Source organism: Lithobates pipiens, unplaced genomic scaffold (assembly GCF_037356315.1).
Source record: "Lithobates pipiens isolate NorthernLeopardFrog02 unplaced genomic scaffold, aLitPip1_a1.2 Scaffold_19, whole genome shotgun sequence".
In the NCBI taxonomy this organism is placed as follows: domain Eukaryota; kingdom Metazoa; phylum Chordata; class Amphibia; order Anura; family Ranidae; genus Lithobates; species Lithobates pipiens.
The window spans coordinates 437,245,705-437,264,821 of NW_027507764.1; the positions used below are offsets into that span (position 1 = coordinate 437,245,705).

The 19,117-nt window shown below is 41.6% G+C and overlaps 1 protein-coding gene across 1 annotated transcript in view; it reads left to right on the forward strand.

The window, feature by feature from the left end:
• Nucleotides 1-19,117, forward strand: part of SPIDR (scaffold protein involved in DNA repair) — a 1,142,324-nt gene that overhangs the window by 54,821 nt on the left and 1,068,386 nt on the right. The window contains exon 4 of the mRNA XM_077492658.1: nucleotides 18,827-19,015. Within this exon, the coding sequence (XP_077348784.1) occupies nucleotides 18,827-19,015 (189 nt within the window). The remainder of the gene's footprint in view (nucleotides 1-18,826; nucleotides 19,016-19,117) is intronic.

Genomic DNA, 19,117 nt, shown 5'->3' on the forward strand with positions numbered 1-19,117 from the left:
CATAAAATATTGAAACAATCGGCATTGTATTCCCTAGGGTCTCTGATAAAAATATATATATAATGTTTGGGGGTTCCAAGTAATTTTCCTGCAAAAAAATCTGATTTTAACCGTAAGAAACAAGCGTCAGAAAAAGGTTTAGACTTTAAGTGGTTAAACTTCCTGCATTTACCCCCAGAATGTTATCCCTTTGATCTAAGATGGAAGAGTAACAATGTTGTTAAAAACTTGGCAAACTGCTGCTTGGCAGACTGCCAGAGTGAGCAGAGAACTCTCTATACTTGTTACATGAAAGAATCTGGAAACTCTGCAATATAGATTGTCAGGGGGGTTGAATCGATTGTGCAGCTCTGCAACAGTTGGTGTTTTGTACTGTCACCAGGTGGATTGTAACCTCCTAGCAACAGTACTTATGTAAAAGAAACAAAACTATAATGAAACCTAAACCTAAAAAAATACACAATTGCCACACACACACCATAGACAATGTTGTCTGCCTTTACACTTGCGTGGCAGGTTACAGTGTATTACCACATGAATGTTAACACGTTATGTTGTCTATTAACCTGCATTATGCAGCTCATTTGTCTTTATGCGTGGTGCACACACTTTTTTCCCTGAAGTTACTGACAAGGTATGTTGGATGACATAACATTACCTTGCAGGTAAGAAAAAGATAAAAAAAACATCCAGGTGTTTACAACCGCTTCAATAACAACCTTAGTTTTGCTTCTTAAGTGCAAACAAGTACCGTATTTATCAGTGTATAACACGCACAGGCGTATAACACCCCAATTTTAGGAGGGAAGTTTAAGGGAAAAAACATATATTTTAAATAAAGAACTTTGATGCTCGTTGCCCATCTGCAGCCATTAAATTGACCAACAATGCAGCCTGTTCAGAACCCATCTGCAGCCTCAACTTTCCCATCATTGCAGCCTTGCCAGTGTTGGATTATCCCTGCTGTCTCCGAAAGAGGAGGAGCGAGCACCGCTGAATTACACAGATCCGTGATCTCCTGTGAACCTGGTGCTCCGTCACTCACAGCCACGCCTCCCACCCTGCTCATATGATAGACAGAACAGTGGCCCAATGCAGGACCAGGAGGCGTGGCTATGAGTGATAGAGCGCTGGTTACACAGGAGATCGCGGCTCTATGTAATTCAACGGCACTCGCTCCTTTTCTCTCAGAGACGGTAGGAATCGGTGTATAACACACCCATGAATTTAAGGGGAAAAAAGTGCACGTTATATTCCGATAAATATGGTATTTTACTTCAAAACTTTGCCCTTTGATATATAGCATTAGGTACTACTGTACCATTGAGTATTATTTTGCATCCTTTACATTCAAAGAAGGATATTGACATTGGTCTAGAAGTAACTAAATATTTACCATTTTGGATTTAGAATGTTTATCTGGTCACCACTTGTTCGTTGCACAAAAAGGAGTACACATAAAAGATGCTTGTGTATTGTCTTTGAGGAAGGTCCTATACACAGCGTGTACTGAATTTTCTTTTCCATTTTTGTTTAGGGCTTTTGACATTTTTTTTCCTTCTTTGTATAATATGATTAAAAATTATTATGAATTTCTTTTTTTTGAGATGTTGTATTAAATGAAAATGTATTTTTTTTTCTTTACATTTTGTTTTTTGAGATGTTAATTTTGAAAAGGAGTTGGATTTTTGTTATATCTCTCGCCTTATTGCATGATCAACCTCTACAAGATTGCGCTTAGTGTGTAACATTACATTAATGCATGATGTCATCACACATGACGCATGCGAGGAAAGCATTTGGCGGCCGTTTTAAATTCTATATAAGCAAATACTGGTTTATAGACCAGCCTATTGCCTGCCTGTGGTTGGACTCGGTGAAACCAGTCAGGCATGACTCGTATTGCCCTCCCTCTTTATGGGGCGTGTTCATGGAGACTGAGTATTAATTTCTTTTGTACAACAGTTCTCTTCTATCTGGAGGACTTGTGCAAATTGTATAGGGTTACTTATGGCTCATCCTTGGAATTGAACATGATATCTATGCATGGAGTTCCCTCATCCGAAAACCCCCCTTGGCTCTATGAAATGCAATGAAATCTGCTGGAGTGCGAGGGAGGTTCAGTAGTGACTGCCCTATATAACATAACATAATCGCAATAAGGCGATGATGATCTTCTGAGTTGGATGGATTTTGGCAGCACTTTTATTCACCCTCACCCCTCTCTGAACCACTGTGCCCGATATTGTGTTTTAAGGGTATTACTGGCCTGAGGATTGGCTATGGGGATACACATTTCCAGAGGGAACTCTTGTTCATGGAAATAAAGAAAATGATCCATTTTGGATATGTTGTTAAATGCTTCTCTGCCATCTTGTAGCTCCTTATGCTATATATTATCTTGCTAGTTCTGTTCCTTTGATGTCCCATGTAGTTGTTGGATTTAGGGCTGAACCAACAAATCAATTAATCAACAATTAATTGATTACTATTTTCATAATCGATTAATCGGCCAGTAACATAATGGAGTTTAACCACTTCACCCCCGGACCAATTTTCAGCCTAAGGACCAGAGGTCTTTTTACAATTTCGCACTGCACTGCTTTAACTGGTAATTGCGCGGTCATGCAATGTTGTACCCAAATGAAATTTGTGTCCTTTTCTTCCCACAAATAGAGCTTTCTTTTGATGGTATTTGATTGCCTCTGCGATTTTAATTTTTTGCGATATAAATGGAAAAAGACCGAAAATTTCGAGAAAAAAATATATTTTCTACTTTTTGTTATAAGAAAAATCGAATAAACTCAATTTTAGTCATACATTTAGGGCAAAATGTATTCAGCCACATGTCTTTAGTAAAAAAATGTCAATAAGCGTATATTTATTGGTTTGCGCAGAAGTTATAGCGTCTACAAACTAGAGTACATTTTCTGGAATTTACACAGCTTTTAATTTATGACTGCCTATCTCATTTCTTAAAGGTGCTGAAATGGCAGGGCAGTACAACCCCCCCCCCCCCCCCCCAAATGCCCCTCAGCAATTTCCTTGGGGTGTCTACTTTCCAAAATGGGATGTTGAGCCCATTGAATATATTTTTTTTTGTCCCAAGTGATTGAATAATGACACAAAAAAAAGTTTACAAAAAGTTGTCACTAAATGATATATTGCTCACACATGCCATAGTTATATGTGGAATTTCACCCCAAAATATATTCTGCTGCTTCTCCTGAGTACGGGGATACCACATATGTGGGACTTTTTGGGAGTCTAGCCGCGTACGGCAACCCGAAAACCAATCACTGCCTTCAGGATTTCTAAGGGTGCAAATTTTTGATTTCACTCCTCACTACCTATCACAGTTTCGAAGGCCATAAAATGCCAAAATAACACAACCCCCCCCCCCCCCAAATGACCCCATTTTGGAAAGTAGACACCCCAAGAAAATTGCTGAGGGGCATGTTGAGCCCATTGAATTTTTTTTTTTTCCCCAAGTGATTGAATAATGACAAAAAAAGAAGTGTTTACAAAAAGTCACTAAATTATATATTGCTCACACATGCCATAGTTATATGTGGAATTGCACCCCAAAATATATTTTACTGCTTCTCCTGAGTACAATGATACCACATATGTGGGACTTTTTGGGAGTCTAGCTGCGTACGGCACCCCGAAAACCAATCACTGCCTTCAGCGTTTCTAAGGGTGCAAATTTTTGATTTCACTCCTCACTACCTATCACAGTTTCGAAGGCCATAAAATGCCAAAATAGCACAACCCCCCCCCCCCCCCAAATGACCCCATTTTGGAAAGTAGACACCCCAAGCTATTTACTGAGAGGCATGTTGAGTCCATGAAATATTTTATATTTTGCCACAAGTTGCAGGAATATTACAATTATTTTTTTTTTTTTGCACAAAGTTGTCACTAAATGATATATTGCTCACACATGCTATGGGCATAAGTCAAATTACACCCCAAAATAAATTCTGCTGCTTCTCCCGAGTACGGGGATACCACATGTGGGGGACTTTTTGGGAGCCTAGCCATGTACGGGACCCCGAAAACCAAGCACTGCCTTCCAGATTTAAATATAAAACGCTACCGAAAAAAAACTGTTAGCGATCGCAGGGATCAGGCCTGACTCTGCGATCGCTGCAGTTATGTGTTTAGTGTTTTGTAAGCGACAGTGATCGATCGATACTGCACTTGGGTAGGCTGGGCTGAGGGGCAAAAAGCAGGTGCTAGCAGGTATCTGGGCTGATCCTGCTAACAATGCGTTTTTTTGGAGCCCTAAACTGCTGGGGACGCTAGTATAGATCTGATCAGATCAGATATTGATCTGTTCAGATTCTATACCACTACGGGAGGTTTATGCTCTGCGCGTGGGTGTTAGCGGTACTGGCACTAACCTAGCGCTGCCTGGGGCGACGCAGACCCTGACCCTAAAACCTAATTGATATCACCCGCCGGGTGATCAGGGGGTTAAATCTTTATTGGGTAATAAATGGTGGGTGCCCTGGTGCTATAAAAAGCAAACTAACCAGAGTCAACCGTAACCCTTTCACCAGTGATCACTGTATAAGTGTTAACTAGGGGCAATCGGGGTTCAAATTTTTATTAGGTAGTATATGGGGGTCCCTAGCGCTATATAAAAACCTGATGGGGAACCTAAATAACTAACTGGCTAACCAGCGTCACCAGTGACACTTATACTGTGATCGCTGGTGAAAGGGTTAACTAGGGGCAATCAGGGGCTTAAAACCATTGGGTAGTATATGGGGGTACCTAGCGCAAACTGAGAGCATCCCATAAAATACCTAAGACCCTTGCAGACACATTGATTTCAATACGGTTCGTGTACTTGAATTATGTAAAAATGTCTAGCTGATGTATAGTACCATTTATTGCAGAAACTGCAGCTTATTCCCAAGTGAACCAAGGGATGCGAACCAAGCAGACCAGATAGTTAATAGCAGGCCATATTGTCTAGACAATTATAGATTAACAGTACGTATTGCCTACATTTAACAAAACTGTGACATATTAGCCTCAACACGGTCCCACTCTGACCCCCCCCCCCCCCCCCCAAAGTAAACCCCTCGAGGAAGGGGTGGAATGAGACTGCATCGTTGAGGCCAGGGGGTTTGGTAGCCTGGAGGTGATAAATCCATCTCTGTTCTGCCTGCAGAAGCATTTTATTCCAATCACCTCCACGTAACCCCGAGTGTATGCAATCCAGAATCAAGAATGAGATGCGTGGAAAAATTCCAGCATGGATCATAGTTACATGCCTCCCAAGGGGCAAATCCGGGTTGCAAGATTTCATTGCAGCAATATGACGGTAGGCCAGTCTCCAGAATTCTTGATTCGTCTTGCCCACATAGTAGCATGGACATTCACACACCAAGAGATATACAACGCCAATCATCTTGCAGTTCGCGTAGTGTCGAAGTTTGTATTTTTCTCCATTTTGGAAGTCTAATATTGGAATGAATGTTCATAAATTGACAGTAAGGACAGCCCCCACACCTAAAGGTTCCCATGCGTTTGCCTGGATCTCGTTTGCCCCCTCCACCCAAGTATTCACTAGACACCAGACGGGTCGCCAATCTATTTGGCCCGTCTGAATGTAAATAAAGGTTGGTCCGAAACAAAGGGACCAATAGTAGGGTCCATTTTCAAAACATGCCAATACCGTTGTATGATATTTTGTAAACATTTGTGTTAATTAGAAAATTTGGTTATAATTCTAATTGGAGTAATTCAATTTAGTTTTGATTGGGGATGATGAATGAGTTCCTGTCTATTTTTGGCCTTGGCTCATTGAAAAGCCTGCTTCAAGCATTTTTTAGATTACCCACGTGTCAGGAGTCTGTCCCTTAATGCGTTAGCCTCTTTTTGAAAGACCTCGTCATCAGTGCAGTTTCTCCTGACACGTAGGTATTGACTATATGGGATCGACCGAATAAGAGGCTGTGGATGAAAGCTGGTGGCATGGAGAATGGAATTGCAGGATGTCGGTTTAAGGAATAAAGAACTGGTTAGAGATCCGTCTGGCTGTCGCTGAATAGTGAGATCTAGAAATGTGATCTTGTTTTCATCGTATGTCATGGTGAATGCCAAGTTGAACTCATTGTTGTTCAACTGGTTAATGAACTCCCGAAGGTGGTTCAGCGTGTCGTCCCAAACCAGAAAAACGTTGTCAATGTATCAACGCCATATTATCACCTTTTTCATAAGCTGGCGTAAAAGTTCAGCAGTCGCAAGCATGTTTTCCCATTCCCCCAGGTACAGGTTGGCATATGATGGGGCACAAGATGTTCCCCATCACAACCCCCTGCACCTGGAGGAAATGGTCATCACGAAACATAAAATGGTTGTGATTCAAAATAAAGTCCAAAGCGTTGATCAAAAAGCCGATCCTTCACCCAGCTTAACATCCTGCATGAACACATGGCGAATGCATAAAAGCCCTCTATCGTTCAGAATCGAACGATAGAGGACTGCAACATCCAAAGCTACCAGGAATGATCTTGGAGGAATGGAGATGTCCTCCAACATCTGTAAGCCCTTGTACTCACGGTCGGACATTCTGACAGAAAATGTCCGAGCGGACCGTGTTGTCGGATAAGCCGACCGTGTGTGGGCTCCATCGGACAGTTTCCGTCGGAATATCCGACCGACAAAGTTTTAGAGCTGGGCTCTAAAATTTTCCGACAACATGATCCGATCGGACTTTGTCCGATCGTTTGTAGACAATTCCGATCGGACAAAGTGCCACGCATGGTGAGATCAAATTCTTAGACCAAAGCTATTGGCTACTAGCCTGAACGTAGTCCTGTCATAACGAAATAACGTCATTACGTTTCCAACAACTTTGTCCAACCGTGTGTATGCAACACCAGTTTCAGACAAAATCCGACGGATTTTGTTGTCGGAATGTCCGACCGTGTGTGCAAGGGCTAAAAGGTGTAACGTACCCTAGGTACAGCTAGGTTATTGGAGTACATACGGTCGCAAATGGCTGTCAAAATTTTTTACTGAGTTTCTCTGTCAACGACCCCTTCCCAGAAATGATGGGTCTACCGGTAGGGTGAAGTAGGTCCTTATGGAGCTTGGGCAGCGTATAGAAGGTAGGGGTACATGGTAGGGCTGTCCTAACATAGTCATATTCAGATTGAGTAAGTATATTGGCTGCATATGACATGTCTATGAATTGATAGAACTTCCGATTTGTATTGTTCAATCTTGGATGAGGCAATCTTGCAGTACCATTGTCTGTTAGAGAGTATGTTATAGCACATTGTCTCATATTGAGCATTGTCCATTACGACAATGTTCCCTCCCTTATCTGAGGATTTTATGATAATTGAGGGATTCATCGCTAGAGATTTTAAAGCCTCATGTTCACTAGAATTTAGATTGGATTGTTCCTTAGTGGTGATGGGAATTTTTTGGACTGCATCACAAATTAATCTGACAAAAGCCAGAACGTTAGGATTAATGTTCAATGCAAGAAATTTGTTGGATTTTTTCTTAAATGGTTTGGGAGAAAAATTAGGCAGATCCGTTCGAATCTGCCCAATAATTGTTCCAAATCTATCTGATCAATAAGATCAGGTGGTTAGTTCTCAAGAAGAGATATTAAATTGTCTAGGGCCATAAGTTCTTGTGTTTGAAAGCTCGATTGTTTGGGCAGATCTCTAGAATAAAGTTGTTTTAAGATCAATTTACGGGCAAACTGTATATCTTTCGTGGCTTCAAATCTATCTATGTCCTGATTGGGACAGAAACTTAACCCTCTACTCAGAACAGATATTTCAACTTCATTGAGACTATAAGAGAAGTTTATTAAATTGAGACTGGTAGGGAGAATTCCCTCAGAGTTCATGCCCCTCATGCATTGATGTTTTCGATCGGTTTCACTAAAAAATTGTCCACAATTGGGGCTGAGGACACGCCTCCATTCCCTGGTGGGGCTTCACTTGCAATAGATTGTGAAGGGGCTGTGCCTCTCTGTTTTCCCTGACCCAAGGTGTGGGCTAGCAAAACCAGCTTGGAATGAAGTATCTGTAATCCGTTTTTTAGGTATTTTTCCTGTGATTCCCCCTCCCTGGGAATTTCTCTTTGATTTTCGGGAGGTCTTTTGTCTACTCGACCCTCTGGACGAGAGGGACGATAGAGAAGACGCTGCAGATAGTGAATTATCATTGTTCACGTTCTTATGATATTGGCCATACTTTTTCATTTTTGTGATGTTCTGATTTCTCCAATTATAGGCCCTTGATTCCTGAAAAGTAGCATTGTCCCTGCAATCTTCTTTTTTTTTTTTTTTTTTTTTTTTTTTTTTTTTTAAAGATTTCCTTATAAAAATGTTCCAATGCTTCATTAAGTTCCCCATCATATTTTTCATATAGAGCATGATCCTTAAACACAGTCAATTGCTTATAAATGGGTTCCAATTCCTTTTCGATTTAAATTATTTTTCGATGGTACTTGTCCCTCAATAGGGACATCATTCTCGTTGAGCAGCTTGAAAGGTTCTTTTCCTAGTCACTTTTAAAGGATGAACTCGTATCATCCAGAGTTGGAAAGATCTGAATGCGTAACCCAAATGGGTTTATCCCTTCAGCAATATATTGTTTGAAGGAATGGATATGCCAGCGATAAGCAGACTTTTTTTTTCTAGTAATTTCCTCAAATTCAGGAAGAGTTGATAATTCCGCATCCCTCTTTTCTTTCTGTGTAAAATCTCTATAAAAACCCTGCATTTTAGTCTCCCAATTAGAGCTAGTGTACTTTGTCATGATAATTATTTACGATAATATCGCAGAATATCAAATTGTCAATTTGTCAAAATAGTGAAATTCCAAAAAGTTTTAAACACTAGAGTGGGGAAGATGGGTATCTACTACCCAAAAATTATTGGACGTGCGAAAAACTTTTATGGAGCGAGACTGCCTGCCCACATCCCTAATACGTTGAACACAAAACCAATTTTTTCCTCTAATGGGACTTTAATTGGGCAGTAGTCTCCAAAATTATTAGCAAAAAGGATTAAAAAGATTTTTTATTAAATGATAGTACATACATAATATACACATACGGATGCACAATAATTACTAGAAGATACAACAAATTCCAGTATTTCTAAAACCGCATATTGGGGATAACACCACTGTTGTCGATCACAGATCAATGCTGGAACCAACAGAGCTTGTGCGGGAAAATTATCTATTTTAAAATAGATGAGGGGGGCGCGGTGGGTGGTCAGAGGAAGGGGACGGGGTTTAGCTGCGTTGGCGTGCTTCAGCGCCCACAACGCGCGCTGTATAGCTATAAAAGGCACCTTTTTTCAGGTGCATTCAGCTGATTGAGGGACACGGAGCAGGCAGGTGGCATGCAAGTGTTAGTAACACAGGCATTCCCAGGCACGTTTACTTAAGCATCAGGCTGAGCTTAATATCAGCCGCAGTTGCTGGACTATTGCTCAGCAGTGGGTGCATTTTTTTGGTGGTACCTCTGCGTTTGTGCTCAGCACTATGACCAGAGGAGGTGGTTCAAATGCCACAAAAACCAAGGACACAAAGGAGGAAGACTTCTGCAGTTCTCAAAGGTCTGGCAGGAAGAATTTCGGGACAGCTGTGTGGTCTCCACAATAGCTCTAGGTTACAAACTAGAGTTCCGAGAAGTCCTGTCTCCTCTTTGCTCAGGTCAAATGTCCCCAAAGATCTTGAGAAAAATAAGTCTTTCTAGCGTTTGTCGCAAAAAGGGATCATGATGGTTCCCGTGGAAGAGCAGGGGTCAGGGTTTTATTCAAACCTTTTCATGGTACCAAAGCCAAATGGGGATGTTAGACCCATTCTATATCTCAAAGATCTAAACCGGTTCCTGAAGATTCACTTTTTTCGCATGGAATCAATCCGATCAGTAGTGCCCATCCTACAAGGGGGAGAGCTTCTGGCATCAATCGACATCAAGGATGCATACCTGCATGTACCTATTTTCCCCGCTCACCAGAATTATCTGTGTTTCGAAGTAGAAAAACTTTATTTTCAGTTTGTAGCCTTGCCTTTCGGTCTAGCTACTGCACCTCAAGTGTTTACAAAACTTCTGGCCCTTCCTCGGGCCAAATTAAGGACTCAAGGTATAATAGCATACCTGGACGACCTGCTCTTAATAGACTGGTCGGTAGTCCGCTTGGACGAAAGAGTGGTCACCACAGTCAACTGCCTGGAATATCTAGGTTTGGTCATCAGCCTAGAGAAATCTTCTTTAAAGCCAGTAAGAAGATTAGAGTACTTGGGTCTGGTCATAGATACAGCCCAGAAGAAGTTGTTTTTACCCCATGCAAAGATCAGCGCCATAAAGGAGCTGGTCCAAGGGGTCAGGGCAAAGAAGGGTCCTTCCATTCGCCTTTGTATGAGGTCTTTGGGGAAGATTGTGGCTTCATTCGAAGCAGTTCCCTATGCTCAGTTTCATTCTGAGTGTGCCAGAGCCTCAGTTGGTGGAGGATATCAGAGAATCTGCACAAGGGGAAATCTTTCTTACCGGTTACCTGGAAGGTGGTAACAGATGCCAGCCTTTCAGGTTGGGAAGCAGTCCTGGAAGAAATGTCTGTCCAAGGGAAATGCTTCAGAATTGAAAAGACCTTGCCCGTCAACATTCTAGAGATTCAGGCAGCGTATCTAGCCCTAAGAGCCTGGACATTCAGGTTACAGAATTCTCCTGTGAGGATTCAATCTGACAGTGCCACAGCAGTGGCTTATATAAATCACCAAGGGGGCACCAGAAGTCGGGCCCAACCATCTCCTAACCTGGGCAGAAAAACATGTGCCGTGCATTTTGTCAATCTTCATCCAGGGGTGGAGAACTGGCAGGCAGACTACTTAAGTCGTCAGCAGTTGTTCCCGGGGGAATGGTCCCTTCACCCCGACATCTTCCTGGCTATGTATGCCAAAGATGGGGGATCCTGGATGTAGATCTGTTTGTGTCCAGGGTCAAGAACAAGGGATCCACTCGCATGCGGAAAAGATGCATTGTTGACCCCGTGGGATCAGTTCTCACTGATTTATGCATTCCCTCTTATTCTGCTTCTTCTTCGCAGGATCAAGCGGGAAAGGAAGTCGGTAGTTCTTGTCGCTCCAGCGTGGCCCAGAAGATCTTCGTATGCAGAAATGGTAAAGATGGTAGTAGGGGCCCCATGGCCCCTAACACCACGTCCAGACCTGCTATTGCAGGGACCAGTGTTCCACCCTACTTTACAAATGCTAAATATAACGCTTTGGCTATTGAAACCCACATTCTAAAGAATCGTGGGCTTTCAGGCTCAGGGATACCTACCTTGATTAATGCAAGGAAGCCAGCTTCTAGAGTCATTTATTATAGAGTCTGGAAAGCATATGTTTTCTTGGTGTGAATCCAGGGGTAGAATTCATGCCTTTCTGCAAATGGGGCTAGAGATGAAACTGGCCTTGAGTACTATCAAGGGCCTTATCAGTATTGTTTAAATGTCCGCTTGCTTCATATTCTTTGATCTGAAGCTTTATACAGGGGGTAACGTGGCTTAATCCACTGGTTAGAGAACCCCTGAACCCTTGGGACTTGAATTTAGTTCTATCGGCATTACAGAAACAGCCTTTTGAGCTGATACGACATATTCCTTTGGTCCTTTTCACAATGAAGCTAGTTTTTTCTGATAGCCATTTCTTCTGCAAGAAGGGTATCAGAGTTGGCGGCTTTCTTGTAAAGAGCCATATTTAATTGTTCACAAGGATAGAGTAGTATTGCATCCTCATCCTAGCTTTCTGCCAAAAGTGGTATTGGGTTTTTACCTAAACCAGGATATTGTTTTATTTCCAGAACTCTGTTCTAAGGAAGAAAAGTCCACTACATTCTATGGATGTAGTGAGAGCAGTCAAGATCTATTTGAAGGTGACTGCTCAGGTTCGGAAAACAGATGTTTTGTTCGTGTTGCCTGAAGGTCCTAGGAAAGGACAGGTAGCATCGAAATCCACTTTTGACAAATGGATTTGGCAGGTAATTATTCAAGCTTATGGCTTGAAGAGGATGGTTCCACCTCTTCAGGTCAAAGCACACTCCACCAGAGCTGTTATTGCTTTGTGGGCAGTGCGTCACCAAGCCTCCATGGCTCAAATCTACAAGGCCGCAACCTGGTCTTCAGTCCATATATTCACCAGATTCTGTCAGATGGACTTAAGAAGGCTTTGGGCGCAGTGTGCTGCAGGCAGCAGTATAGGTCCTCGGGTCTGATTGCACCCTACTTTTGTTTGTGTCCCCTTCCCTCAGGTGGCATTGCTCTGGGACATCCCATACAGTTATTACTGTGGCTCTGTGTCCCATGATGTACGATAAAGAATATAGGATTTTTATAAAAGCTTACCTGTGAAATCCTTTTCTTGGAGTACATCACGGAGGTCCCTCCCCTCTTTCTGGTTACATGTGCATTGCTTTGCTACAAAACTGAGGTACTCGCAGTAAGGGGAGGGGTTATATGGGGAATTGAACTTCCTGTTTAGGGTGTGCTAGTGCCCATCACCATATAACCCATACAGTTATTACTTTAGCTCTGTGTCCTGTGATGTACTCCAAGAAAAGGATTTTACAGGTAAGCTGTTATAAAAATCCTATTTTTTTTAATTAAACATTCACACATTATTATTCCAGCCTTCACCACTTATTGGCCCTATTTTACTTCCAATCCATTCTTTTCTTTTTTCTTGTTCCATCTTTATCCCCCTTGTAAGTAAATCAAAAATAAATCCTAAGCGCCACTCCTATAACGTGATAATGGGAAGCCTAAAAAGCTGCTGACACTAATCACAATCCTACATGTGTATTAATACATTTAAACAATCATCTGTGCAGCGCTTAAAACTAAACACACTAAAGTGCATACAGTGGATATTAAAAGTCTACATACCCCTGTTAAAATGTCAGGTTTCTGTGATGTAAAAAAAAAATGAGACAAAGATAAATAATTTGAGAACTTTTTCCATCTATTAATGTGACCTATAAACTCTACAACTCAGTTAAAAAACAATCTGAAATCTTTTAGAGGGCCTCTGATTAACCCCAAATAAAGTTCAGCTGGTCTAGTGGGTCTTTCCTGACATTTTCTTAGTCACATTCTACAGCAAAACTATGGTCCACAGAGTTTCTCGCTGTTAAAAGGTATCAGTCAGGAGAAGGGTACAAAAGAATTTCTAAGGCATTAGATGTGCCATATTTTCTCCACTGTGGTCCATGGTATAACAGTAACGTTACCAAGAACTTGATGTCCCTCCAAAATTCATGAAAAGACAAGAGGGAAACTGGTCAGGGAGGCTGCGAAGAGACCTACAGCAACATTAAAGGAACTGCAGGAATATCTGGCTGCATGGTACATGTGACGTCAATCTCCCGTATTCTTCTTATGTCTGGGCTATGGGGTAGAGTGGCAAGATGGAAGTCTTTTTTTACAAAGGAAAACATCCAAGCCCGGCTAAATTTTGCAAAAGCACATCTTAAGTCTCCCAAAAACATGTGGGAAAATGTGTTATGGTCTGATGAAATCAATGTTGAACATTTTGGCCATAATTCCAAAAGATGTGTTTGGTGCAAAAACACTGCACATCACCCAAAAAAATCATACCCACTGTGAAGTATGGTGGTGGCAGCATCATGCTTTGGGGCTGTTTTTCTTCAGCTGAAACAGGGGCCTTAGTCAAGGTAGAGGGAATTATAAACGGTTCCAAATACCAGTCAATATTGGCACAAAACCTCCAGGCTTCTGCTATAAAGCTGAACATGAAGAGGAACTTCATCTTTTGGGATGACGACAACCCAAAGCATACATCCAAAGCAACAAAGGAATGGCTTCACCAGAGGAAGATAAAAGTTTTGGAATGACCCAGCCAGACCTGAATCCAATTTAAAATCTGTGGGGTGATCTGAAGAGGGCTGTGCACAGGAGATGCCCTCGCAATCTGACAGATTTGAGGTGTTTGCAAAGAAGAGTGGGCAAATATTGGCAAGTCAAGATGTGCCATGCTGATAAACTCTTACCCAAAAAGACTGATTGCTGTAATAATATCAAATGGTGCTTCAACACGGTATTAGTTTATGGGTGTGCACACTTATGCAACCTTATTATTTTATCTTTTTATTTTTACTTCCCTCCACCTAAAAGATTTGTTTGTTGTTCAATTGAATTGTACAGTTTATAGGTCACATTAAATGTAGAAAAGCTCTGAAATGATTCATCTTTGTGTTTTTTTTGTTTTGTTTTTATCACAGAAACCTGACATTTTAACAGGGGTGTGTAGACTTTATATATCCACTGTATATCGTGAAAACATAAGTATTCTGATGATGCCAAAAATATCACTTCATATGGGAAAAAATAATGACAAAACAAAAAGGATCCAGGATGTGTATCACCACAGGTGCTCCCCCTATGCAGGAATATTCTTACCTGGATCAGTGTGACCACTACAGCTAAGTATGGTCAAAAACAGCTTTCTAGCCTCACCATGGGCTCTAACAAGACAACTCCTGAGCTCTTCTCCACTCTTTGCTCCCTGGTGGCCAGTAATTACCAATGATAAATAGTGGAGAAAGAAACCCGATAGTGGTTATGTCGTTTAAAAAGCATTTATTTGCATACAAAGCGAAGACCATGTTTGGGAATCTCCTCTCCAATTCACACAAGCCCCGTCGGCACTTCTCATTGAAATATCTAGCTTCACTCTTGTTCTTAGTACCGCGATCATCTGTGCCCCTCCCCAGCATGTTTTGATACAGAGTCTTCCTCAGGGGGATTTTTCAAGAATATCTCAGAGCAATCCCCCTGAGGAAGATACAAGGCCCCAAGCTTACCTGTAGCAAAAAGTGGTCTGTAAGGGTATACAACCACTTTAATGTGCAATTTCTTTAAGTGGTGAAGGACCATGGATAATTTGTTTGAGTGTAGCCTTTCAAGTTTCATGTTACAGGGTTCTTGGAGGGTTAGATAAAGAAAAGCCATTAGAGATATGTCTAGGGGAGTGTCTCAGCATGACTCTCCCCAGCTCCTTGTATAAAGGATTGTGGGTAATCAAAACAAGGTCTAGCGACTAGTCAGATCAGTGTCTATTGAAGGGTGAATTCAAGTGCAACAAAATATCAACAGTAGCAGGTAGATTAGTTCTCAGTATGGTCTTCCTTTCTTTTCTGATACTCTGAAAAATAATAAAGACATCCCACGGGGACTTTTGTCCCATAATCGGGCAGAGAGCCTCTCCTTATTAAACTGTCAGGCCTAGAGGCTCTCTGCCCGATTATGGGACAAAAGTCCCCGTGGGGTAAAAGGTAACCTTGAGTCTTTGCATAGCTCCAGTTGGGAGCAGGTGCAATCTTCTGGGCTGACACGGGTTTGCAGGTGAATGCAGAAAACCTGCACTGGGTGCCTGGGACTGGCTAACCAGAGAGCAGGTCAAACTGAGAGCTTGTAGAAAGTGGGTTGCTTCCTCTGGATGTACACATGGGTGCAGAGTTCTTGAGTGGCTGGGTATATAAGTGAGAATTTGATCCGTTTGCTAACCCAGTGTTTGTATGTGAGAGTATATGCTTTGTACAACTTGGAAACCTCCAAAGAAAAGTCAGAGTAAAGTAAGAGCTGGTGCCTGCCTACAACAAGATAACTCTCCACTACTGTTTATATGCACATTGAATTTGGGCTTTGTCAATGTAGACCAAGTAGTGAACCATGACAGGTTGTTGTTGAGTTCATGGTGGTCCAAATATATGTGCTAATTCCACTTTCACCAGGTAAGGGAGACCCAGCACCAAAGTAACATTATGAGTACAAAGCTTGCTTAGCTGCTTAGGGATGCCCACCAAGCAGAGGTTGTATCTTAGCAATCCGTTCTCAAGGTCTTAAGCTTTGTCCTCCAGTGCAGCTTGCCGCTTATGGAAAGTCTTGAGCTGTATTTATCATTGATGTTGCTTACCCTCTGTTGTAAGGCTTGAGTCTTGGTTTCAGTAGCAATGAGTTGTACCCGGAAGTCCTGGAGTTATTGGGAGAACAGCTCTGGGAAAGAAGTGAGATTGGGTTTGAAGTGTGCTGCAACCTCCACTAGCAGTATTTATTAAATGGGCAATGGAACAGATGTTTCAAAAAGTGCCATTTGTTCCTCCTCTCCTGTGTCTTGCAATGCAGTGTGGTCGATATCTGCCATCTTGGAGGGGCGAGGGTAGCTTTTTGGTCTTTGTGGAGGCTCGCTTTGGTAGTGGTGTTTGTGAGAATTTTATACATAACAAAGTGATAGAGATTGTAATTCAGTTTGCACCAGTCCTGTCAGGAGTCCTTTACGCTGTAAGAATTTGTAGCAGATTAGCAGTAGGCTGGAGCTGCAACTTTGAGCATTTTATCACATCAGGCAATGGAACTAGAAGTGATCTGTTTGTTTTAACCACTTAACAACTGGCCCTTAGGCAATTAACGGCTACAGGGCGGTTGTTTAACTCTGAGAGGTCGTTAATTAACGGCCTCCCAGAATTCCGCTCTCGTGGGCCCCCTGGGGCACGCACTCAAGACCATCCGTGACCGCTGGGTCAACAGGACGGATCACGGTAAACGGCCGCTCATTGCGGCCGTTTACCACGTGATCGCTGTCAAATGACGGAGCGATCACTTGTAAACAAACTGACGTCCTCCCTCCCCTCTCTGTACCGATCGGTACAGCGGAGGGGAAAGAGATAAGTGTCAGCAGCAATGTGGACTGCATCTGCAGTGCCCACATCGCTGCTCACCGAAATTTAACCCCTCAATACTCTGCAATACCCCGCCAGTACTCTGCAATACCCCGCCAGTACTCTGCAATACCCCGCCAGTACTCTGCAATACCCCGCCAATGCTCTGCAATACCCCGCCAATGCTCTGCAATACCCCGCCAATACTCTGCAATACCCTGCCAATACTCTGCAATACCCTGCTATTTTTTTATTTTTTTATTTCAGACTTCCCAGCCTAGAGGTGAGATGTGGGGTCTTATTGACCCCATATCTCACGGTAAAGAGGACCTGTCATGCCTATTCCTATTACAAGGGATGTTTACATTCCTTGTAATAGGAATAAAAGTGATCAAAAAATGTATTTTTGGGGAAAAAAATGTCAAACTAAAATAAAGTAAAATGAACAGTAAAAAAGCCAAAAAGATTTAAAGCGCCCCTTTCCCCATGTGCGGTATCGCGGCGAACTTTAGAGCAATAATTTTGGCCCTAGACCTCCTCTGTAACTCTAAACATGTAACCAGTAAAAAAATTTAAAGCGTCACCTATGGGGATTTTTAAGTAGCAACGTTTGGCGCCATTCCATGAGCGTGTGCAATTTTGAAGGGTGACATGTTGGGTATCTATTTACTCAGCGTAACTTCATCTTTCACATTATGCAACAACAATGGGCTAACTTTACTGTTTTTTTTTTTTTTTATAGCACAAAACTGTTTTTTTTTTTTTTTTTTTTTTTTTTTAACGCGTTCGAAAAATTGCTGCGCAAATACCGTGCGTGATAAAAAGTCGCAACGACCACCATTGTATAGGGTCTTTGCTAAAAAAACATATATAATGTTTTGGGGTTCTATGTAATTTTTTAGCAAATGAGGATTTTTACATGTAGGAGAGAAATGTCAGAATTGGCCTGAGTGCTCCAGAAAGCCTGATGGTGCTTCCTGCATGTTGGGCCTCTGTATGTGGCCATGCTGTGTAAAAGTCTCACATGTGGTATCGCCATACTCGGGAGGAATGTGTTTTGGGGTGTAATTTGTGGTATGCATATGCTGTGTGTGAGAAATAACCTGATAATATGACAATTTTGTGGAAAAAAAAAAAGGAAAAAAAATCTTGATATTGCAAAGAATTGTAGGAAAAAATTACAACTTCAAAAACCTCACCATGCCTCTTACTAAATACCTTAAAAAAAGTCTTCTTTCCAAAAAGGGGTCATTTGGGGGGTATTTGTACTTTTCTGGCATGTTAGGGTCTCAAGAAATGAGTGTGATCAATTTTCAGATATTGGCACCATAGCTTGTGTACTCTATAACTTTCACAAAAACCAAATAATATCCACCAATTTGTACTTATTTTTACCAAAGCTATGTAGTAGTATAAATTTTGGCCAAAATGTATGAAGAAAAATTACTAATCTGCTAAATTTTATAACAAACGAAGAAAAATGCATTTTTTTTACATAATTTTTGGTCTTTTTTTCTTTTATAGCACAAAAAATTAAAAAAGCAGCAGTGATTAAATACCACCAAAAGAAAAGGACAAAAATTTCATATGGGTACAGTGTTGCATGACTGAGTAATTGTCATTCAAAATGTGAGAGCACCGAAAGCTGAAAATTGGTATGGTAATTAAGGGGGTTTAAGTGCCCAGTGATCAAGTGGTTAAAGTGAATCTGTACTTCAAATTGCTGAATAAGTTGAAAGTTAGGTAGGGCTTTGCATGCTTGCTCAGCCCATGCCTAACAGTACTCAGGTCTGCTTTGACGCAGAGTACTGGCGGGGGAGCCAGATGGTAGGCAAGGCAAATACTAGCTCTGTATGGTCTTTACGTTAAAGTGAACTTGCGATTTGCTCTCGAGCAAAGTCTGTACATCCTTCACCTTAAGCTAACCTTTCTGGTTGATGTGCGAATGATGCCTTCCTTTTTATTGTTGTGTATATTTCTCCTCTACAGATCAACTGTTCTCGTGTAAAAGTAGCCTTATTTTCAAACCATTATTAACCGTAATACAGGGATAATCCACAAATAATCCTTTTTTTTTATTATCATCTTCCAGAAACTTCTGCAGATGACTGCGCAAAAGATCCAGCGGATATTGTATGGAGTTCCAGTGACAGCAATTTGTCCAATGATGAGGGTGAAGAGACAGATTCACTACTTGACATCTCTGAACTATCCCCTCAGAGTACTAGGAGGAGCGTGCAGGTTACAGATATGCCTGTTTCTTTAGAAGGCTGCAGTGGAGGTAAGAGAACTTATTTGATTCTGATGTTTTACTACTGTTTGCAAATATATCAAACTGGGGCACTATAAATCGCACTGCAAAATATGTATTTCCCGATTTGTA